The sequence below is a fragment of the Phasianus colchicus genome, chromosome 5 (genome assembly GCF_987193195.1).
Source record: "Phasianus colchicus chromosome 5, bPhaCol1.hap1.1, whole genome shotgun sequence".
Lineage (NCBI taxonomy): Eukaryota > Metazoa > Chordata > Aves > Galliformes > Phasianidae > Phasianus > Phasianus colchicus.
This window is the reverse complement of record NC_143440.1, coordinates 3,184,442-3,210,035: the sequence shown is the minus strand read 5'-3', so window position 1 is coordinate 3,210,035 and position 25,594 is coordinate 3,184,442. Positions and strand designations below refer to the sequence as shown.

The 25,594-nt window shown below is 35.5% G+C and overlaps 1 protein-coding gene across 4 annotated transcripts in view; it reads left to right on the top strand.

Moving 5' to 3' along the window:
* The window catches only part of LUZP2 (leucine zipper protein 2), a 169,583-nt gene that overhangs the window by 124,613 nt on the left and 19,376 nt on the right, over positions 1 to 25,594 (top strand). For all 4 annotated transcript variants that reach the window (XM_090140184.1, XM_090140182.1, XM_090140183.1 and 1 more), the window contains 3 exons: positions 1,829 to 1,891; positions 12,980 to 13,054; positions 16,034 to 16,198. In XM_090140184.1, the coding sequence (XP_089996310.1) occupies positions 1,829 to 1,891; positions 12,980 to 13,054; positions 16,034 to 16,198 (303 nt within the window). The remainder of the gene's footprint in view (positions 1 to 1,828; positions 1,892 to 12,979; positions 13,055 to 16,033; positions 16,199 to 25,594) is intronic.

Below are 25,594 nucleotides of genomic sequence, written 5' to 3'. Positions count from 1 at the left end.
TAACATATCCAGAAGAACTGTGTGTCAAACTCTTTTGTACTGAGGTTTTGGCATAGATGATCTATTGAGTATGTGTGATGAGTTTATAAAGCACACATCTGAACTGAACATCTGTGACTTCACTAGAGGCAATTCAAATGCATTAGCAGTCTGCAAACTCAGGTGTTAAGCCTATACAATAAAATTTGGGAATGGTTATTTAATGTACATATAGCTCTCTAAGTATAGATTATGGTCTATATCAGATGTTAAACTGATTTTTGTTCCCCGCTCCTTCATGCTTGGAATAAGACAGGAGTAGCTAAGTGCCTTCTTAAAGTAATTCGTAGAGACTTGAAAGGTTTATTACTATTGATCCTTTATAGTTTTTTGTTATTTCAAGGAAAAAGTGTCATATTGTAAAGTATTCCCTCTACAGAAACACTAGCAAAGATAGCTGATGATACAACCCCCCCATTATTTCAAACACCTAAATGCCCAAGTAACTGTATTAATTAGAGCATTCCTTTGGCTATTTACCTTTTCATGAGAGTGGTTATTACTGTATATGAATGACTTCTCACATGGATTTCAACTGCACAAATAAATACCAGAATTGAACAGAAGCATAACACTTCTTTACTAAAATTTTCATCTTTAAGGTCAGTCGTAATTGCTTCAAAGACTACATTTAAAAGTAAACTGCAAAACATATGAGGTCAAAGCAGTGTCTTGTATTAGCTAATTAGCCCCGCTGAAGATCTGCAAACACTCTTTCTGAGAAATCCTTAACAGTAGGAAATAATGGATATTCTTTTTTTGCTGGTTGTCAGAATCTGTTATTTTCCTCAGTCATCACTTTTTTTTTCCCCCAAACATACCACATTATTTGAGTACAATGAAAGGTTTGTGTGTATGCATGTGTGTGTATATGCACACCATATATATAAAATATATATATATATATAGTGTGTGTGTATATATGTGTATATATATGTATACACACACTCTTCCCTTGTTTACTGCTTCAAGAATTGGCTGTATTCAACGTAACTTTCCATATACGTTCCATTTTTCAAGTTTGTTTTTCCTAGCTGTGCAATATCTTGAGTATTAGGTAATTAACCTGAACCTTATTGCTGTATATTTAATATTTGCAACACAGATGTAAGTCTTAAGGTGAAATCTAAAATTAAATGAAGTTCACTGTAGTATGGCAAGCATTGCTGGCAGAGAATTTCAGGAAACTAAACCTAAGCTAATCAGCACTCAAGGCAGTAGATGTGAGTGTATCTTTAAACCCTAAGAATTTTAGATTTGATGAATCACTGTGATAAATATATGAATTTTAAGAGGGTCAGTGCCAAGAGCATAATTTTTTTTTGCTTTTTTTTGTTATTTTGCCTAAATGGTGCAAGCCAGAGAGATACAGTATATTTGTTACTCCTTAAGAGGGTTCCATACACCAAAGATAATAAATATTTGAAATCAATATTCTTTTAATCAAAGATCTTTCACAGATGGGCTTGCCTACCAGGAAGATCATGCTTCATCATACTCTCCCAGACTGTGAGCACTGAGTGATGTGTTTAGTGGGCATGGTGATGACGGGCTGGTGGTTGGATTAGATGATCTTCCTGGTCTTTGCAACCTTTATGATTCTATGATTCAAACAGTTTTAATCTGCACCGAAGGTTGTTTTGAAGGTGATGCTTCCAGTTCTGCTTTCATGCTGTCAGAACTTGCTATTTTTATTCTGGTTTTAAAAAATATTTTAAATACATAATTTATTTTAAATTAATATTTTAAAGACATAAAAACACTGATTCTGTTCTCCTCACCATTTCAGTCAAAAAAGATCCAAGCCCAGCTGAAAGAACTTCGTTATGGGAAAAAAGATTTGATTTTTAAGGTGAGTTTATTTCAACGTAGTTTAGATACTAGAGTTGCTATCAAGTTGAAGTAATCTGAGAGTATGATAACTGCCTTCATTAGTTCTAAGGAATCATTTAATTCTGTCTATACTGAAAAAAAGTCAAAAGACCAAAGACAATTTCAGTGCCATAATATAATTTCAGAAATACTATGGATTTTTTGTGGATTTACTTTTTTTTGCAGACCACTTTAACTGGGACAGTATTTTTTATTACATTCTTTCTAAGGCAAAGAAGAGAAGCTTCAAAGCCTAAAATAGTATTTGATATCGTTCTAAATAGGCAAGATGAATGGAAAATATTTCATGATTGTCTATTTGCATGCTCAGATAAAGGAATATTCTAGTTCCTTGCTGGTGACTAGAATCTGTTGCCATACCCAACTCTATGTATTTTTCACCTTTCTAACTGAACAGTAGAGTACAGGTGGATGTTCTTTTTCCTTTGACATCCATGGCAAAATAAATTTATTATCAGCATTTAGAATGAAGTTTGAAGTCTGTAATAAGCTTAGGTCTCTGGAGCCAAATTCCAGTGATGTGCTGAGATACCTTTACAAGAACTGATGATTCTAGGAAAAAAAAATAGAAGAGATGCCTGTTGGATATACAAACCAAATGAATAGTCAGTCTATATAGCTCATTAAAGAAAAAAGAAAGATAATTGGAAGGGCAGAGTGCACAGACTTTTCTCTGGAGGATAACAAATCCATGTTAACACAAGGGAGGAGAAGTTATGCCCAATAAAAATTGAAGTCGTGTGACTGGAGGCTGCTAATTGAGCAGTGCTTTTATTCCCTGCATGAAAGATGGAGATAAGTATTCATTTTCAAAGTGCCTAGAGCTAGAGTTACTTACAAAGTAACTAAACTCAGTACCAGATATCTTCTGGAAGGCATAGGATGGAATACTAGAGATACCAGATACAAAATGTGTCCCAGGCTAGTCATGGTGAATTCTGCTGTCAAGGCTCTGATTTGTAAAGCAGGGAAAATGTTTACTTGCCCTCTGGGGAGACTATGAACTGATTTATTTAAAAGTTCTTTGAGAACATTAGCTGAACGATGTTAATGAATTGTGAAAATGATTCTGCAGTCCTGTCTCCTGAGAAGTTTGTATGCAAGTACCTGAAACATCTCTCCATTCTTTAGTTCTGTCTGTGATAGAAAGCTGATTTCCTCATTTGATAAATCCTTTGTTTGCAGTCATATGTATCTTGGTTAGCCATTTTCCTGACAAAAGAAAATTTCACTTAGAAAGAAAATGGAACAAAAAAACCTTGTGTTGCCCTTCTAAGTAGGTATGGTAGATGTGGGAAAGAGAAGATTCCATTTGCTAATTTGTATTTATTTCAGTTCTGAAGACGCACTGAGTTGAAGCTGCGTGGTAAGAGAAGAGTGGAAAGGTTTTCAAAAATCAACCTGATCTGAGAGAGGCTACAAAATTAGAACGAGAGCAGATGCTTTTTCATTTTGTATCTGGTTGCTTTGATACCAGCTGGACAGATTCCATGCTATCACTGCTGTCGGAGGCTGTGTCGTGATGCTTTAATGCTTTGTGATCAAAGCAGTGGATGGATAGTCTTTTGTCTGTGAATAGCATGAAAATGATTTCCTGGTTCCTAGTTCCTGTTATGTCAGAGGACTTCTACTCTTTCCGCCTCCCACTGGGATCCTATTCCATTACATCTTACGCTTTCTGCCTGCTTTGCTGGGGAATGATAATTTGGGGAATTGTATTCTCTGCGTAACTCTGAACATTGCAAGCTTCTGATTGCTGCTCAGTGGAAGGATGCCTACTTGGGTCCATATAATCTCTAGAGGATATGAAGGAGCTCTGCAGTCTGTGCTTATGGAACTGATGCTTACTCTGGTGGAATTAATTGTGAAGATGTTTACAAAGAGAAGGTTTTATTGATTGTGGTTTTTTGTTTTGCTTTTCGTAATCAACACTGAGAAACGGGTTCTTAATGAGCTTTACATTGTCAGAGTACTGATTAGAGCTTTGGGGAATAAGTGGAAAAGAAAGAGGAAGAGTGGGGGGGGGAGATGATTGTGGAGGTCTGGACCACCTCCCCTTCAAAGACAGGCTGAGGGAGCTGGGCTTGTTCAGCCTGGAGAAGAGAAGGCTGAGAGGACACCTCATTGCAGCCTTCCAGTATTAAAAGGGGATTGTGAACAGGAAGAGAATCAATTTTTACAAGGGTAGATAGTGATAGGACAAGGGGAAATGGCTTTAAGCTCAAGGAGGGAAGGTTTAGATTGGATTTAAGGGGAAAGTTCTTTACAGAGTGGTGAGGTTCTGAAACAGGCTGCCCAGAGAGACTGAGGATGCCCCTGGTTCAAGACCATTTTGGATGGGACCTGAGCAAACTGGTCTAGCATCAGATCTGGAGGCTGGTTGCCCTGCCTGTGGCAGAGGAGTTGGAAAATGATGATCCTGGTGTCCCTTCTAACCTAAGCAATTCTATGATTCTATGAAGGCAAGTGTCTCCCGTAATACTCAGTGAATTATGTCTGGCTTTAACATTGTGTGACAGTAACTTAACAAGCAGTTATATAAATAAATTATATATATATATATATATATATATATATATATATATATATATATATATATATATATATATATATATAAAATAATATAGAAATAAATAATATATAAATAATAATAAATAAAACACCAGTTCTTCATATTTGGCCTGTGTTCACTCTTCTTATTATTCAAAGAGATCTTTATAAGAAAGTGAAGGCAGGTTAAAAATAATATTTCTTCATTTCTAGCACTTCTTCCAAGAAATTACCTAAGAAACAGCTGAACTGACTTTATATGGACAGACAAAGAATGTGTTCAAAAGACTTAACTGAAGTCTGCTATTGATAGTCAAAACCATTTTCCAAATTCTTTAAAACACATCATGCTACGCCAATCATTTCACTATTTGGATGTATGAAAAGCATTCTGAACTATGCTTATGGTACAGTAAATGGACTCAAAGTAAAACAAAACTGTGAAATTGCTTTTGCCTCACACTGATGGGTGCAGTAAATATTTCTATCACTCCTTTTTCTAAAGAAAAAAGGATTCTTTTATATGCGTTTTGATCCATATTAGAAGTATTTAATCATGTCACAATAAACCTGTATCCTGGATCTGGAAAGTATTTATTTCCTCCCTGTGGTTCTGTGACGCTGGTGGAATGATTAAAGAATAAGGGAGGGACACAGATGCTGGATACAGAATTTAGCAGAGAAATCTTATGTTAAACATTTAAATACATTTAAATAAAAATGGCATTGTTACATGGGCTTGAAATAAATTAGATAGGTAATGTTATACCTTGGGAACAGTCATGGCTTAATGATGTTTGGTTATTGGTATTCCACATCGTAACATCATCTAATGTGCTGGGAATTAAAGAGTTAATGCTCCAGTTCTGAGTACCTGTCCCAAAAGAGAATAAGAACTACATACCCCAGGGAACTTTACATTCAGAAAGGAGATAAAACACCTGGCAAAGTCCTGAGACCTCACACTCTTCTTTTCCGCTAGCCATGGCTGCATGTCTCACCTCAGCGTTAGAGTAAGGCCTTTGGCTTTCATACACTCATTTAATTTGATTTATTAGCTTCAGTTCTAATTATATTGTATTATAGTGTGTATATAGTGTGTATAGTATGTATTCTGATATCTTATTTAATGAATTAGTTTGTTTCTTCTCAGGTCATTGCCACTGGTTTTGTCTTTAGGCTCATCTCTCTCCCCTTTTCCCCTTTTTCACTTTTTTCCCTTTCCTGGGAAATCCTAGTCCTAGAACTGAACCAGCCCATAAAACCATTGACAGGAAACTTTTTCAGAAGTGCTCTTTGTGCCTCTGCATGTACAAAGATGCAAGAGTGTTTGGTTTTCCAGTAAAATTCTGCTACCTGCTTTTGTAGGTAGTCAAGCCTGGCTGAAATCCATCCATTTCATAATATGCATTCACTTTTCCCACGATTTACATCTCCTTTTATTTGTATTATCAACTATAGAATTCAATTGGAGTCATGTTGAGAAATGAGGTCATTTTAACACACTGTAAAGTATTCTTCATTATGTTCAATGTGTCAGAATGACTGCATTTCTTTTTAAAAAGCCTTTTTGGGGAAAAGAAAAAAAAATGTTGCTTTCTTTAAAATTTACACCTAGATTTATATAGCACAAAAACAATTATTTCATTTTTGATGGTGTTTTCCCACTGCTCTGTAACACTAAACACAATTTCTGTATCTCAGTGTTAAAAGATGATAAGAGGACAGTTTCATATAGACATGTCATGGCTAATTTTCTGACAGGATATGACAACTCTTCTTACTTTCAGTCAATCTCTGTCCTGCTGTGTGTTTGTTGATCCAGTACATTTCCTTAGCATCTGAATCTCCTGCAGCCTCCCTGGGGAAATTTAGCAATGCTGCTTAGGAGAAGTGAAACAAATAAAATAAACAAACATAGTGTAATACAAAACATTCAACTGTTTGTTTTGGTTTGCTTTTTTTGAGTGAGATTTTTAACTACGGACTTTATTAGGGCTAAGTTCTATAAGCTACAGGTTGGCTTCATTGCGTAAAGTAATTGAGTAGGATCTGGAAGAAACATTCAGGTTATTAAGCATCTAATGAGTAGCATTTTTAAGCATTTTCTGGGAGAATGACTACCAAAGACTTCAGGTATGGAAATATTCTCCAACAGATTTGCTTTGACTTTGTCAGAAATTACAGGCTGAAGGAGAAGGTAAGCAAAAGGAAATGCCTTTTAAAAGTATCAATGACATAGCTGGAGTCTAGTATAGTAGAAGAATACGTCTGAAAATATTCTTATTGATTTTTTTCCTATTAAATACACAAATAAGCAAGTTTTTTTTAATTATAGCTGAGATTGTGAAGTACATTTTTAAATACATGCGGTGATTCCATCAGCAATTGAGTTCTGCTAAAAACTATTTTCTCAGGAAGGTATGGAAAACATAGAGGACATTCCTTATTTTCTTACGCTGGAAAAGGTTTGATTACGTGCTTCTTATTCCTTCAAGTGTTTATCCAGTTTGTTTTAAGAAGCCTGCAGCAGTTCAACCTATGTATTTCTACTGCTTTGGTCTGTAAGCCTGAAAAGTAAGAAATGCTTTCTATTATCTCACTTGAACCTACCTTACTGAAATGGCAATTGACTAGCTACCATATCATCTTACACAGACTTAGAAAGTAGTTTTCTATTCCTTTTATAGCCATATTTTTCAATTCTCACCCTGCAACCCTCCCAGAGTTCCTACTTTTTAAAGTAATACATGTAGGGATTTGGTTTTATGGTTGTTTTTTTGTTTTTTTTTTTCATGTTCTTCTCAATATTAATTTGCATATAATTAATGCGGGGTATTATTCTCATCTGAACACATTTCCTTTCATCTGTGCCCACTTACAATGCCCTGAAGTGGCAGCGGAGAGAAAGGCTTTAATAATAGAGTGTCAGAGATATCTTGTGAAATTGGCCCCAGACCTTGAGAGACAACCCTAGTAGTAGGATTTTGAGTAATTATTTTAAGCTATAATTTGTGCTCTTGCAATGAATGCCTTTCAATTAGGAGGAGAATGCATCGTGACTACGAGTGTTGCAAAATGCTCTTCTTCATCTGTAGCTCAGGCATAATTGTCTTTGTGTTTTTATTACTAAAGATTTTTGAGTAATAGACCAAGTGATTTTGTGGTTGTAAGTGCAGCTGAGGTACTCTGCAGGCCTGGAACTTACAGAGTGGTTTGCATTTCATGCCATAGTTCCATTTGTATGCATTGTTTTATGGAAAGTCAGATAGTTAGTAAGACTGATGTCATTCCTCTTCTGAAGCATTTGCAATAAAAGGTAATTCATCAATCAGTAAAGTTAAATGCTTAATAGCTTAATCAGTATTTAATGTTCTTCCACTGAAGTCGCTGTGCCTGGTGATGTATGACAGCCAGGATCATGTTGCTGGGAAGAGCTGATTTTTCTTTTTTTTTGTTGAAGCATGATAATTTGTAATAGTTATTTTCACAGTTTGTGAGAAAATAGGTGTATTTTCTTCAAGGACTATTCTTGTTTGTGAAAAGTCATTGCAATGACAGAAAGGAAATTAAGTGTATTCTTCAAAGCAGCTGTATTGATGGCTGAGAAAGTATACTGCAGATTTTATTTGTATTTGAAGTTGTTCTAACATGAAAACTCATCTATTTTATCTATTGACTTCTCGAATGGGATACCAGAATTCAATTTTTTGCTGTTTGGGAATAGTAGGGTTGAGTACACACTGTCACCACATTGTTCTGTTTTGTTTTGTTTTTTACTTTGCCAATGAAGTTGCAGCCTGCATCTTTAAATGGATAGCTGATAGGTTATGAAGGGTTTTATGGATTATCATTTAGAGGAAGAGTTGGAAGATGAAGAGATTATGGGGTCTTCCTTGAGGTACTTCTGCTCCATAGTAATTGGACTAATTCATGTTTGAATTAAGCATTGGATTTAGTTTATGTAATTTAAGGTCCTTGTTGTTCTTACTGCTTGCCATAGTTCAGTCTTTGAAGCTGCTAGATATCTTCTTTTTCAAAGTGGCAAAGTTTATACTTTTATCAAAAAGTGTTTGTTGATTATTCACATGAGGATTTTTTTTTCTTCATGAATTCAGTGCTTCAATATAATTTTAGATATGTAGAGGGATGTTACCCACTACTGGACATAAAATTTTGTTTCTCAGCTGATCAATTATTTGCAAAGATCATGTAGGCATGCTTTCTGTTTTGATAAATGAATTTGAAAATCGTATCACAGAATCCTTAGATTTGGAAGGGACCTTTAAAGGTCATCTTGTCCAACTCCCTTGCTATGAACTAGGACACCTGCAGCTCAGTCAGGTGCTCAAGGCTCCCTCCAGTCTTACCTTGAATATCTTGAAGGACAGGGCTTCCAGCACCTCTGGGCAACCTGTTCTAATGTCTCACCACCCTCATTGTAAAAGTCTTTTTCCTTGTATCCAACCTAAATCTTCCCTCTTTAATTTTGAAACCACTCCTTGGATTTGAGCATAGTGAGGCAGTGGGTGGTACATTTCACTGGTCACCTCTGCTGCTGCATGTTCCAGTGAGCACGTGCAGGCTCTTGTTCATTGCAGGTGAAAATGCATAGTTAATGGTGTTAAATATGTTGAAAAATAGTGTGTTGTAGCTGAGATTTGCTCTATTGAACAGCGTTACTGTGCTCTTGTAGCTGTTGTAGTTTCCATGAAAAAAAAAAAAACAGGAGGCATTACTTATGGAGCAACCTACGTACTCAAGACAGTTTCTATTCACTAAATGTGGCCCGGGCAAGTTAAAGGTTGGACACAGATGATATATGGCTTTAGGTGCACGTATAATTAAATGGAATATCTGCCAAGAGGGGTTATTCTCAGTTACATTTAGCTTCTGCAGTACTGCAGCACAACAAGCAGCACAACCCAGAAGCACAAATCTGTGTATTTCTAAGATACAAATAATGCTTACAGAAATACAGAATAATCACAGACATTTCTGTTTACTGGATAACGTATTCGATTAAGCAGTTTTTCCATTTTGTGGTTAAGTGGTTTCCAATTAAAAAGTTTTCCTATTCAGACAATGTCAATTAGAAAATGAAAGTTCATACACTAAATAATTTTAAGCAGTTAGTTGAATCCTATTGTAAAATAAAACGGAGTTCAAAATATCCCATCTATTTCATGTGTTGCTAAATATCAATTAGTCAATCATGTTTTCTCATTAAGCAGGGATTATTTTCTCTTCGATAAGCAAGAATTCTTGATATGAAAAAAAAAAAAGGTCAAAGAGATTTATAGTGAACTGCCAATTAAAATCCAAATGTATATTCCCTTGAAGAAAAAGCCACAAATAAGGAGAATGCAGTAAATGCTAGTAAACACTAAAAAAAAATTGTATTTTTCTATTTGTAAGCGTGCTGTTTTGTCTCTCACCTCATCTGAAACTTGACCCTAAGTTATTCTGGGTATGTTCATCCCAAGAAAGATATTAGAAAAGATCTCTTTATTATAATAAAAGCATTTGAAAGACCATTAATGAAGGTTTATATTCTTTTCTTCCAGTGTCACTAATGCGTCTTACAAAGCTGATGGAATTTAAATAATTCAGCAATCTATATTGTATGAATATGATAACTGTAAATTTTTGAGCATTCAAAATTATCAGAACAAAGACACGCAGACATTGCCTGCACATATATGTATATATATGTTGTTTTAGTTAAGAATTCACTCTGGTCTCAATTAATTGCTTGAAATAAATTTTAAATCACTTTGGATTTCTCTCTACTTGAAAATCATACTTGTCCCTTCTTGATTTCTTTTTTTTTTTTCCCCTTAATTCTTTTTTTCCCCTCTTATTCCTTTTTTTCCTTTTTTGCGTGATACTTACTATGCCTGGAATAATTTAAATATGGGCATTGTGTGTAATGCAATTCATGATAAGTATAGGTAAGTACATCCCTTTGATCTGGAAAAGTGCACTTCACAGACAGAAATTGCTCAGCGCATTCTTTCAGGGGATGAGGAATTGATTTATCTCCGTTTTGTCAGTAAGTTTGGATTCTATAAGAAAAGATATTTTGAAGTTTTCCCAGACCAAGCTTTGCAAAGATCTTTTCCTCCTACTGAAAAGTGGCCTTACGTAGTCCTACTGGCATTTTGCACTTGTACTTCATAAGCTACCTAAACCACAGAAATTGAACAGGCTCCTTAAAAATGTTTTTAATTAAAACAGCAGTGTAACTGTTGTGATAGGAATTCAGGCTTCATGGATAGAAAGACTTGAGAGAAAAAAAAAAAATTGATTATTCTACTGTTTGAGGACTACGTTTAAATACTCATCACTACTTTTAAGTGAGCAGTTCATCATTCCAGACCAGAAGCGTTTTTAATGTCAGAATTTTATTATTGCTTGATTTCTGCTTAGTCAGTGGCCTTTTGGTTCAGTAATCTGTGAAATAAAATAAATATACATGAAAGATGCAGATAAAGTCAATCCATTGCAATACTGCGGTGTGTCCAGAAATAAGGATAAGATTTGACAAATGACCCCCATAGGAAAACTTTACTAATACATACTAGCCTGTCTTCTGGAAGAAAACTGTTCTTGCCATAAACAGAAAATGTTTTGCTTGATGTGAGCAGTGTTGTTATTCTGTGTGAGATTACTTCATTCTTTTTACCGGGAGGCACCCAGAAATGAAATCAACTACTTGTCCTCAAACTTGCTTTTAATGCGACTGGATTTCCACTGAGAACAAGGAATGATGTTTCAGCAGACATTGCCCTGGTGTGAAGCTGATGCCTGTAGCTCTGGTTACCTGCTACGTATCAACTACCCAGATTTTCAGCTACCTCAGTAATTCATGTGCCCAAGAAAAGCAGATACTCTGAAATCTTCAGCTCTGGTGTTCCACAGATGGTGATGAATGGAGAAGCTGTCTGGCTCACACCAAGCGATGATCCATCATCCTCTATATAATCCTAAGCCTTTAGAAATATGCACCAGAAGAGCTGCCATCCTGGCCTCCCATCTATCATAGCAATGCTATTTTGTATAATTTCCTTCTTAATGGCAATGAAAATTATCTAGTTATATATATTGGTTTTCAAATGTTTTTTCTCATTCACTGAAAGTGTATTAATCTGTATAACTGTAGTGGGAAAAAATATTTTAATATGTAGCAATAATTACAGTGTTATTGATGTGAGAAATTACTTTGCCCAGTCCTAGTATCAGATGAGATCTGTCTCTGTGTAAAAGCCAAATATTATTTTCAGTCTTTCAAACAAAGAAATGAGCTTATTGGCAGTGTTATGTACTATATTTAGTAGCAACCATAAATGTTGCTGAACTCTAAGAAAATTTTTACACAAAAATTACTTTTTTTTTCCCCATTAACAGCCAGTGTGGTTACTCCATTTAAATTGCAGAAAATGAGATCAAAGAACTCTTTCAATATTGGCTGCTGTGCTGCACGCTGATGAGCCACGCCAGCAGTCCATTCTCTTGTGTGAGACCATGACTAGTATCAGCTCTAAGAAATGGATACAGTGGGAATTATGGAATGCATTCACAAGGGACTCCCCTTCATCTGAGCAAATGGCTTCTGCTTTGAGGCAATACTGTCTCATGGTAGAGGTTTTTTTGACTAATGAAAGCATGACTGCTCTGATTAATCCACAGATAGAGGTGTAATCCTGTTGTAAACTGTGACTAAGTAGTTCTTTACATGATCAGGGAAATACTGACAGACTTTTGTCATTTTGTCAGCAACTACAGCCTCTGCCTAATGCTGAACAATGGCATCTCTTGAGGTATCTCCTCCCAAAGGACCCTGCAGGCAAATAGCCTGGAGCCAGCAGTCCTCCCACATGTGGGCTTGGGTGCACAACACTGACTTCAAATGCACAACTCCCCACTTTCTCCCAGTGCATAGCTTGCTGTTCCCATGACTTTTCCTTTTATATCTCCAGGGAAGAAACAAACGGGGAGTTAACGCCTTGTGTACCAGCAGAGAAAAGCGTCTGATAAGGGACCAATATGTTTGAATGTTTCCTATTTTCTCTATTTATGCCTAGTTATGTTAATGTTTATATCTCAGTGTTTAAAAAAAAAAATGAACGTGTCAAATTACAAGCAGAAGTGAGATAATGAGCAAAATAATTAATACTTTGAATATTTTCATGTTGTCAAAATAATACCGTGGTATGATTACAAATACTTCCTAGTATGGAATTATCTGTGCTACTGATATTGAAATTAAAGAGTAAATTTGCACTAAAACAAATTTAAGCCCAGTTCCCACATAGAAATACATCTTTTCTGCAAGGAAAATAGCATCCCATGAGGCCTGTTTTTTTGGCAAGTATTTCTGACCCAATTCATACACATTACTGAGAATCTCTCCCTCTCTCTCAGGCGCTGCATGAAAAATTATGGGAAAAAAAATACAATGTAGATGACATCAGCTTTCTTTTTCTTCCCACAGGCACAACAGCTAACAGACCTAGAGCAGAAACTAGCAGTAGCAAAAGACGAATTGGAAAAGGCAGCCCTTGATGAAGTAAGAAGTGTAACGTGATGTAAGCATGTTTATCGACTGTGAACATTTCAGTGTTATTAGACAAAAACAAGTGGAAGTCTTGCAGAAGTTGAGATGCGTAGTTAATGCCTATACATGGGGCTATTTCCACCAAAGCCAGAGGGAGTCATTATGCTGCGTGAAATACATCTGCATGGTTATTTACGAGGAGGAAAAGCAAGCTGAAAAGACCCCGAAAAGACTCCTAAAAAGTATTACTTGTGCACTAAAATATTTTTCCTTGTTGGTCAATATTGCAGTAACTGAAGTCCTCCTTTTGACTGAGGATTTTGCCTCCAGCATTGCAAAATGCCACCAACATAAACAGTGATCCTGGTAGTGTTATACAAAGCTGCGTGTTTCTGGTGATGCAGGAGGTGTTTCTTGCTGGTATGCTCAGCTGATCCAAACATTAATTAAAAACTAAAGTGCATACTCTCTTCACAAGCATGTACACACACTAGTGCCCATGTGCTGTCTGTGGCAATGACAAGAGGACAATGCTTGTGCTAAATATCTTCTGAATGCAACTGTTTGGTACAATGCAGAGTTGGGAAGGAGAAAACAAAGACTGTTTCACATCAGGAACTTATAATGAGAAAGCTTTTAAGGAACTCAGTCTGCATGTTAAAAGGGGATTTCAGCATACCCAACTGACTTCTCTGACCCTGTGTTTCTTTCCTGGTAAATATTATGGAATTTTAATTTAGAGCTAGGTTATGATTCTGTAGGCTTTCCAGAAGCCTGGAATCATCTTCTGGCAAATTATCATTGAGAAAGTCCTTGAATGGCATCATTGTTTGCATGATGTGATGGTGACGTGGAAATGGAGAACTGTAAGTGAAGGAAAAGAAAAAGTTCACGCAGGTGGAGTTGTGAAAGAACTCTGTGAGACACAGTGTCCACACTTATTCTGAATGCAGACTAATACAACCATTTAAGTTTCAACAAACATTTTTGGCCTTGGCTGAGAGCTTTTCGCTATGAACTAAAAATACGTCGAGATGACCACAGTAAAGACTGCCTTCACTGCTTTGACAGTTCTTGCACATGTAGTAAGAATGGGATACATGTAGAAAGCAGGACATGTTTTTGGAATGTTTGCTGTTTTGCAAATGAATAATTGAGTAATTGAGTCTCAAACTGTGACTATGAGTAGGCATAAAACTGATTTTTTCTCTTGGGAGGATATCAGGCTTCTCTTTTTAATATTTGTTTTAAAATATTTCTTGCGTAGATGGTAGACTATATTATATGTCAAGAGTATAATCAGGGGGAAAAAAAGGATATGCATAGTATCTCGATACTACTTTTGACAGACCCACAGCTGATACACCCAAGATTGTTGAGAACTTTGTCAAACAACGTCTTTGGTTGTTTCCGTAAATTGTACACTTGTGCTGGTGATGATTCAATCAATTGGACTTTATACAATTCACGATTTTGATGATGATTTGCATGGCATTATTCATTTTTAACTATTTCGCACATAAATTTTCTTGGATGCAGTGATGTTTTATCAAACGTGAGTTGCCAGTGGCAATTGCATCATCTATTAATTTTGTAAGTCCTTTTTTTACCATCACGGCGGTGATATGAATAGCTATACTCAACGTTGATAAGAGAGAAAGAAAATCACTTTAATGTAACGTTGGCTTGCTCCATACAAATAATGTATTTTAGTTGTGTATTTTAATGGCACCAAAGCAGTCATTACTGTAGCAACATTATATCCATCATCAATACCTCAAATGAAATGGCAAGTTGAACTGTATCTATAGCATAAGTACTTCAATCTGTTACCAAAGCACAACATTTGGAATTAGCAGCTTTATTCTCCAAATTTATTTTGATAGATTTTCCCTTTTGTTCAGTTTATCTGGTGAGACAAAAATGATTTTAGAAAAATCCATTTTTTTTTTTAATCTGGGTTATATCTGCCATGCTTTCCAAACATTACTAAATCACCATCTCACCATCAGTAAATGATTTTGAGTTTTTTGCAATCAGATTTGCTACCACATAACTAACTTTTGTAACAGAATCCTTTTGAGTTTTAATTTTGTTGATGCAGCAGGCATTTTTCAATTCCACTATTTTGTCTTTACAAAGTATTCCTTCATTCCAAGCACCAGATTTGGCTGCACATTTTTGCAGATAATGTCTTCTCAAATGGTAATCTTTGAAAACATATTTTCCTTACAAATTAAGCATAGTGCTATATTGTCTGTCTTGACAAAAAGGTGCTCACCTTTCAATTTTTTTTTATTAACAAGTGCAGCAATCAGTTACTACATCTATCTATATTTCTATGAGATAGATCATTTTGCAAGCACAATCATGCAATTGTGAGAACAGCATTCACCAATAACAAGGTTTAACTTGGTTTGAAGTACAATCATACTCTTAACAGGTGGGAAGGACTACGACTTACCTACTGCACAGTGCAAAAACATAATATGCACATGTATGTACATGAGGGAAGTCATCCTTCTGTTGGACTGAAATCAACTTTTAGAATGTGGAAAATTACTGATAATTCTGAATATTATGAACAAAATTCCATACAAAGTCTGTGTCTATTTGCAATGCTTGCAGATATCTGCTTCTCTCTGCTAATTATTAAAAGATAGAATCTGGACTCATTAACGTTTGGTACATGTTTTTTCCTTTAATGGTAACAGATGTATGAGCAATAATTGATATAGATAAAACGCAGGGATGAAATGGAAGAGTGCAAGGACCTCTTAGTTCCTAATGCACAGTAACTTATTCATATAGAAACTACATAAATCTGTCTTAATTCTTGCACTAAATTAAAAAAAAAAGTACTAATTTTTTTTTTAAAAGAACCGAACAGCTGCTGTTTGTAAATGTTTGCTTTGTTACGTACAGATGAAGCAAGTAATTCTGTTTGTAATAGTACATCTCAGAGAACTGATGATTTCTTATTTTCCCCAGGAGTCACAGCTGAAAGCTCTGAAGGAGACTGTGAAGCTTTGCCTGTCCTTCATTCTGCACAATCAGCCTCCTGCTAACCATCAAGTCCCTACAAAACCAGCAGAGAAGCTGACATCTATGGCTACAAAGGGCTCAAAAGTTCAATTTCCAGTGACAAGCACCAAGGTATGGTTTCCCCCTCACTTTATTTTCAAGCATCTCTGAGAGCGTGCCCTGTAAGAGCATCAAACTGGAGGAGGATTTGAAATTCATTGCAAGATTACAATGATTTTTGAAGATTCTAGGCCTCTTGCTGATGTCAGTAAACTCATACAAAGTTGGGAAATGGGTTATTTTGCTGAGAAAGAGATATGGCAAGCTCTGTCGCTTGTTAAATTGACCATATCTGCATGACAAATCTACAAGGGAGAAGGATTTACACCTAAAATAAGTGAGAATGCAAATAAATAAGATGGTTTACCTGCTGGACACTGATAATGTGTTTGTAGTAATACAGCACTGAATAGCGAGGCTGTTTTTGTGTTTCTCAAAGAAACCCACAACAAAAGCCAATATAGAAATCTAAAGCAGGTTGGGACACCCAAACAGAATTTGCCAAAATGGATGCCATAATAGGCATGGGAATATATATTCAGGAAACAGGAATGGCAGCTAAGGAGAAAGTATGATTCAATAGATTAAAGCTTTTTTTTTTACAGTTAAAATTTACAATGAGTGATGGACATCCCGATAGTTTCCACCTCCAGGGTTGCATTTTTCTCACCTGTTCAAGTGATTCAATAAGTTTAGATCAAGCCTAAGGAAGGAAATTTTACAGCAGTGAAAGGATGGAGGGAGAATTTCATCTCCTCCTTAAATTCTGAAAGTCTTTCCCGAAATGTAAAAAGGAATTGCTAACTCGCAGCCAATTTGTAATTTTTATGTGGCAGCTGTTGATATTCACTATTAGTACAGAGATTGAAGCCAAAAATCTGTAATTAAAACTGATGTATAATTTCAGAACTTTGAATATCATTATAAAATTGAATCTTGTGTTGCTACTCTTAGCATAATGATTGTAGGTTCCTTAACTATTTAATACCAAGAAATCTCCATTTCCAAAACCATTACCTCTGGAAACAATTCAGTGTATTAATTTATAACAGCCCATTAGAATATGAGCTCACATTTAGATTAAGATTACTAGTTCTGTGTGCTGTAGGAGAGAGGACTCTTATTGCGTGACGTATGGATTGAGTTTTACCCTTGGATTTCAGGAGCCTGTTTTCCCTAGTGAACCTGTCTATGAGTTGTCTGCTTTCTTCCCATTGCCCTCCTCTTCAGGTTGCAAATGTTTGCACTTCTGTCATGAGAACACTGGTTCTCTGAAAGATGGGACCTACCGTATCGCTGTGCCTGCATTTGAGATTGGTATGGGCTCAGGGACTTTGAAGTCTCCTTGGTTTTATGAGTATTCCTGTAGCACGGCACGGGAATGCAGTTTAGAGATTGGAACTGAATTTTCAATGCTTGTTTGAAAGGGAAAATAGTCTTCATTTTTTTTCCATAATCAATTAGATTTTGTGTTTAATGTACCTGTTTATTAACTGTAGCAGTATTTCCTTGCTGCAATCTGACTTCTCTGTATCCCAAGAATGCCTGAGTAAATTATACTGCCTATTTAATAGACATTGCTCACATTGCTCTGCACATGGCATATGCCATGAAAATGTCAACAAAAATAACGATTTGCAGTCCTGCTCTTCCCCATATTGACACCTCATTGTTATAAGTCTGTGCATTATCTGTGATTATAAAACCACTGAAATCTGTTACTGTGAAATAGGCTGTCAAGTCATCATAGGAAGTCCTAAATTATACTCTCTACATCTGAGCCATATTATGGAAGGTTTTTTTTACTTTTTTTTTTTTTTTTTTTTTTTTTTTATAAGAATGACACCCATTCTTGTCTATCTTCTTTTTGGCAATTTTTTTTGATCTTACAAACCAGCTCAATCTAGCTACTGGTTTCTACTGTTCTTTCTCTGTTACATTTGCACAATCATTACAATACAACAGTCTTGTATTTGGATGAATATAAATGTGTTCAGTTACTTTAAATATTTTTTTTCTACTTGAAAATAGCAACTTAAGCATTTCGCCGTGTTTGATAAGCAGCAGTCAAAACTTCAGGAAAGAAATGATCATTTGTCTGGTAAAAATCTTCAAAGATATTCTCATCTAATTTAAAAAATATTATTCTAAAATTGTTCAACTCATTTAAATCTATTGTATGGCATCTGTGTTGCTTAGATACAAATTTATCTATGGGATTGGGATACTTCTTAATAAAAACAGTGAAAATAAGGTTTTATTTTTATATTCATAGTTGACAATCACAGTATCTGAGTGCTTGTCAGAGAAGATATTTAAGAGTGCAACGCAGAAAGATTAATTGGGAAAATATACTGCCAGAATTCTTGTGAAGGTTCACTATAAAAATTTGATTTGCTAACAATTTGATTTGTTATTTTATTCTGTTAAAAGACTGGAATATAAAGAATTATAAATAGAGTTTCAAAAATCAATGCATAAAAGTGAATGAATTAGTCCAAAAAATAAACAAAAAAATAAGAAAAAAACCCAACAACACAATGTGTGTGAGAAATTTAGAAATCTTAAGGCACATGTGAGATGTGGAGGTGATCTGATCAGCCAGCATGGCTTCCCAAAAGGCAGATTGTGCCTGATCAATCTGGTGGCCCTCTGTGTTGGAGTGACAGCACTGGTGGACAAAAGGAAGGACAACTGATGTCATCTACTTAGATTTCTGCAAGGCGTTTGACGTGATCCTGCACCACATCCTTATCTTTAAATTGGAGAAATCAGTATTTGAAGGGTGGACAATTCGATGGATAAGGTACTGGTTGTATGGTTGTGGCCAGAGGGTTCTTGTCAATGGCTCTATGTCTGGGCAGAGGCTGGTCACAAAGTGGTGTTCCCCAGGGGTCTGTCCTGGGGAGCAGTACTCTTTACCATCTTTATCAATGACACAGAGAGCGGGATCAAGTCTACTCCCAGCAGGTTTGCTGGTGACACCAAGCTGAATGTTTCAGTTGACATTGTTAATGGATGTTAATTGGTGGAAATGGTGACATTTGCCAGGCTACTTGCTGCAAGAAATAAGAATTGGAAAAATCTGTAAATTCTAGCACTGGTATTGACTTCCTATTGAGACCTTTTCTAACTGTAGCTTGACATACCAAACAACTGAGAAGTTATAGAGTCGTTAGATGGAACACTTTCTTATTCTGTTTGCTTTAAATCTCCTTTCTGGAAAGTGCTAACGTTCTACTTAATAGATATTTTATAATGATAGTTGTTGAAATATCTTTGTGCAGTGTAAAGATACCAGTGCCCCAAATGAAAAACAAACAAACAAACAAAAAAAGCCAACTTCAATAATTTGAAATATTAATGGCAAAGCAAAATCAGATGTGAAACATAGAAACAGACTCTATTTGCAGTAGCAAGGCAGAATATACAGATAATGGAGAATACAATAAAAAAGATATTGGAATAACAGCAACTGGTTTGCTCTAGGGAGTTTTTGTCTAATGTTGTTTCACATATTCCCTGAATGAATTCTTCCATTATAAATGCCCTGTGGTTTTTGGTATTTTGTGAACTGCAGTATTTTAGGAGTTGAAATAGCCAAGAATTTCAAGCTCTGAAGAGAAAAATAATACCCTCATCTCATCCTGCACATGGCTTGAACAAAAGACCATCTACAAACATCACTTCTGTGACCTCATCTTGATAGAGGAAACACAGGCTGAATGACAGCTATCCTTCTGTAAAAATGGTAATACTGTAGGATATTATAATGATAATTGACTATAAATTTAAAAATAATTTATAATTACACCTATACAGTTCTTCAAAATATAAATAAGCACGTTGGTAAAAGAAATAAAACTTTAGAGTGCTTAAGTTGTGCCTAGTCCACATTTCTGAGGACTAAGCAGCTTATTTTTTAGTCATATTTTAAAATCATGTTGCATAGCATAGAAAACTAATACAGTAGGTTCAAATTCATAAAAAACTAGTCAGCTGAGTGTGGCAGTTTATCTTCTCATCTTTGTCCTGCTGTAGGTCAAGAAAAAAACTAAATCAGAACAAATTACATGAGGAAATTATGTCTATTTTCTAAAATTAGAGCTATTATCCATCAGATCATGTATCATAATATTCCAAGATAAATGAAGATTCTGACCCTTGAACAAAAGTTTTTTGTTTTTCTTCTTGTCTTTATAGGAAAGATTAAGATTCTAAACTCTTTTCTAATGCATCTGATTTATTTTTACTAGAGGTGACCTCTACTACGACACGTTGAAAAGTTAACTTGGGAATTATTTTTCTTTAGGCAGTAGATTTCAAACTGATATTATGGCATTGTGTCAGGAAGAACTCCCAGTTCTGTCAGTAACAACCCCATTCTAGAGACCAAATGACAGGTAAAAGGGCTGCTTTTGTAAAAGAAAAGAGAGTTTGCTGAATTTAAAAAGAAGTTAGTGACAGAGATTGCATATTTGAGCTATATGCTTTTTGCTAATACAGTCTCTCTTTAACAAACTTTGAAAACCAAAGCCCTGTAAAGGAAAATGTTTACAATGATTGTTTTGCAATTTTCTGTTGATTTTGCTGAATACTTCCTTGGTGTTACGCAGTCCACTCTCTGCCCCTTCCTGACAGTTTGGCTCATGATATCTCAAGTTTTTTTCCTCTTGCTCTATTTTCTTTCATTTTAATTTTCTCCATTTCTAAATAATGAACTTCTGTTACTTGTGTTTTTCATGGTTGCATAGAACAAAGTTTATTTCATGTCAAATTTAATTCCAGGATGATACAAACCAATGCAGCTACAGCAATGGATGCTCAGATCTCTTCAGAAAGTAACTGTTTCATGACTGAGGAGAGAAAATTAGTGGGCACTCTCATAGCTTTACCAGAAGAAAGAGAAATTGGTACTAAGGATGAAAAATAACACATCTGTGGTCACTAATGAGTAAATGGAAAGAACATCAAGGACAGTGAACAGGACTGGGGGCCTTAGGGCCTTAGGAAGATTGCCATCTTTGGTACCTTTCAGCTTTTCTACATATTGCATTCCTCCACCTTTGCTTCTGACATTTAATGAGGTATCACTGGCATATGAAGTTACAGTTCATTGTATTAAGCACCAGGATTGGGAAACAGTAAGTAAAAAAGAAGATAATTACTAAATGCAGACAGTGTAAAATAGTATTGGAAAAGGATGCCTTCCACTGTTTTAGAATTTAATTTCAGAGTGAGTGAGGAATGCTTGTGTCCTTCTAAGGTTCTTATCGTAGAAATCTCAGATGCTAACAGTATCTGTAGGCCTAACATAAGAAATTTGTTTTGAAAAAGATGAAAGGTATTGCAATTTCAAAATTCCTAGCACGACCTATACCTTCAGGAAATGTTCTCCTTTTTGTTGCTCTCTTTAGGCTCATAGATTTTGATTATCATTATGATTAACTGAATGCCAACCATGGTTTTGTATTATTTTTTCTTTAATGATGATTTGTAAGAGTATGGCAACCTTTCCTCTTATATTTTATTTCCTGAATTTCCCTTGGATTGAGTATGATGATATTTGCTCTGAAAGTTTCCACAGATCTTTTTTTTAGAGTTCTTCAGTGACTGATTTTTAATAAAGTTTTATTACGTGCTGGAAAACATTTAACGCCAGAGATCATTAAATTGAAAACTCAAATTCCTTGATTTTATTGCTTACTTTAAAGAAGTCTTCATTATTAGCACGTTTCCTTGATAGTAAATTAGTTTTAGATTTGTTTGTTTTTGTTTTTCACTAAGTACAATCAGTGGAAACCGAGGGGGGGAGGGGAGGAAGCAACCGGCATCTCTTTAGTTTATATCCCAAAATAATAACATTTTCATTTAGTAACGTCATTATAATTAATATCATTCGAGTTTTTGTGGCATTATAATTATCCTCATTTCATAGGTTAATTTTTCGACTTCTCTTTGTCTTGTTATGGGCTAGAAATAGCTGATGATAATTAGTGATGTAGGTATCCTGTGTGCAGCATCTATTATTGATGTATTGTTATAAAGCTTCACTTTATATGTATATGTGAAGCCTAGTGGGAAACATTGGAGGTAGTTGTTATTTTTCTTTTATTTGAGGAAAGATGTGATTTGGAAAATATTTAAAAAGATGCATCACTGATTGATTCTTGTGAACTGAGTATTTGGGGTATACTGAATAATCTAGTAATTTGATTAAAACCATTGCACTGAACCATCAAGCATAAAGAAGAAAAAAAAACCAACAGAATAGACCTAAGGCATTCAAGTTCAGTTTAGTTTTGAGTAATTTAAGAAATTACCTATTGACCGAAGCTGACATTTCATTCCATAATTTTTAAGCTATGCCTTCTTAATTTATTGTGGTATATATCTGAAATGTCATACATTTCATTTTGGATAAGAGAGTTATAGTGTGAAGGAATGTGCTGTCCATTCATGGAATAGCTCACATTCAATTAAAACAATTAAAAACTTTTTAGTATTAAGTCTAAGCTTGTTAAAATCTGAAAGTTAAGATGATGGTGGTGAAACTGAATGTTTGAAGTAATGACAACTAAGCGTTAATGTTGATATTGAATCTTTTTCATTACTATATAAAAGCGGTAGACCGAATTTCTGTTCATACACCTGTGGTCATGATGGCAACTGCTTTGTCAAACACTTTTTTATAAGGATTGGCTTTAGAAAAAGAGCTCAAAAAAACTGAGAATTGGAAGAAAACAGTTTATTCTGGGGAAGTGCACTTCAGTCAGGTTTCTTGCTTTCTTTTAAATTATACAGTCTTCTCTGTGAACTCAGATCTGAAACTTAGCTCCTGCTTCAGAAACATTCCAGCTTCACTGAATCCATCTTTCTGGGGTCTATAACTCATCTGGCACTGAGTTTTGTCTTCCTGAAAATGCAAATGCCTGTGTTTGGGACAGGCAACTTCAATATCTGCTTATGCTCATCTGAGCAGGCTGTAATTACCTATAAAGCATACCCTGACACAATGTACTACTGCTGCTCTGAAATGTAAGAAGTGTTAATTGTCCCTCAGCTAATTGCTTTTGTCCTTTGTGGTGGATGCAGAGAACCAAGACTTATGGAATCTATGCGTTCATTTTCTTGCTTCAGTTTAAGTACTCTAAAGTCAAAAACCAAGCAACTAATGAAAAATCAAGTCTAAGATACGTATGTATGTTACTTTTTGTGAAACTTTGAAGGTTTTTTTTTTCCTTCATGGTGGATATTTCCTTCATGGATAGCCTGTTTTAAAACATCAGAAATGTTAGAAAATTGGGGGGGAAAAAAAACCCAAACACTTAAAGGAGTCTGTACTTTATTCTCAAAACCAAAAAGGAAATCAGTGCAAGGTTCCCACTGTCCATGGCTCTGGGGAGCCACCAGCTGCATGTGGAGTCATGGTGGGACACAGAGATGGGGATTGGTGAGGAGATCCCGTTGTCCATGGTTTTGGGAAGCATCCATCTTCCTGGATTATAATTCATTATAGACTGTGTCTGTCCTTCCCCATTCTTAGGTCAATGTCTCCATAGAAAGGTTCTGGCTGACAGGTGAAGGCCATAGTCTGATGATGTCTGCCTGGCTGCAGCAGAAGACAGGAGAATTGCTAACAGGAGCAATTATTCCCTTTTAACAAGGACAGCTTCTGTCTCCTTGCCTGGGGCTTTCATAGCTTCATGCCAAGGCTATCCATCCCATGTCAAACTTCTCAGCAATCAGGAGTACATTGTTTTAAAATGAAATTCAGAGGAGTTTTCAAAGCTGTCTATGAAGTCAGAGACAGAAGATTTGTTTATATATTTATTTCTACTCATGAACATAAACCTTTCTCTCTTTAACCAATCTTGAACTTTCCATACTACAAAATATTAGGTATCCCAGTTTGCCCAATACATGAGAAAACAGATGTTAAAATTTGATAATGATTAAGGGAATGTCAAATTATAAGTTTAGTTTATGTGGCTGTTAATAAATTTTTCTCCAATGATACTGGTTATATATATGACAATCCAACAAAACTTTCTTCCATTTTAAGCTTAGTAAATTCTATTTTCTCATTTTATCTGCAGATAAATTTACAGTAAACATCTAGAGCTACTGCTAAACAAATGGCTATTAGAAGAAGTAAGTGAAAAGATCCGTATCAAGTAAGCTAATTGCATTCTGGCTTTAGACAAATGTGCTCACGAGTAATTAGATCACTAAAAATAAAAATTCTACCTTTCTACCAGCAGTTTCTGGATATGCTGTTGGACTCATATTTGCAGTCAGCCAACGCTGGCATCCGCTATGAATTTATTTTATCATTATACAATTTAAGGACAGAGGAAACACTTGTGGGCGCCTAATTTTGGCGAACGTATTTCCCACAAATGTTTTCTGTAAACAATTTGTTCTGTACTTTGAGAATATCTTAATCTGCCATTTTACCACTGATATAAAAACTTTGCAAATTAATTCCACTTATTTCTTTAATGTGGAAACAGTTTCACTCATTAGTGAGCAGCATATCCAACAGTTGACTTTTTCTCTTCTAAACCCTGCCTGTTTTCCGTTATGAAGATTGACAGTATATTGATGAAATTTGGGTTTAGGCTACTTTGAGATACCATTCAGATAGACTTTGATAGGCTCAAGGAGTTGGCCAAAGAGTACCTCATGAAATTCAACAAAGCCAAGTGCAAGGTCTTGAGCCTGGGTCCTGGCAGTCCCCATTATCAGTACAAGGTGAGGGAGAAAAGACTCCAAGGAGACCTGTGAACAACTTTTCAGTATCTATAGGAGGAGCTATAAGAAAGAAGGGGGCAGACTCTTTAGCAGGATCTGTTTTGATAGGACAAGAGGAAATGATTTGAAACTAAAAGAGGGAAGATTTAGATTGGATTGGCCTTTAAGGGTCCCTTCCATCTCAAATAATTCTATGATTCTATGTTCTGTGATTCTAAATTATTAGCAAAGGGAATCATTAAGCATAGGATCAAGAACTGTGGAAAATTTTGAAAGGAAGACATCTTAAATCCCTAGCTCTTCCAATTACAGTGTTCCCATGGTTTTTAAGTATTCCATTTGGATTCAAGTTTAGCGGTGACTATTGCCTGCTCAGTATTTCACAAATCACTTACGGTAAATGTTCCTAGGAGTGCTAGGTTGATCATCTGTATTTGGTAGAGTGATTTTAAAAATTCTTTATGGGAATATAAATATATATATATATAAGGTATTTATAATCTGTCAGAAATATACTTACCCTCCCAAACAGAAATGCTACAAACTACAACTGATGTCACCGATCTGGACTGAATTTATTTAGAAATACTGCAGTGCTGTTTATTTAGGCATCTTACTAACATGAGCATGTAACTGTCAGCTTGGAAACACGTGATGGCATTCTAGAAGAAACACATTTTTTAGTTTTAGTACCCCTCAAATACTGACTAG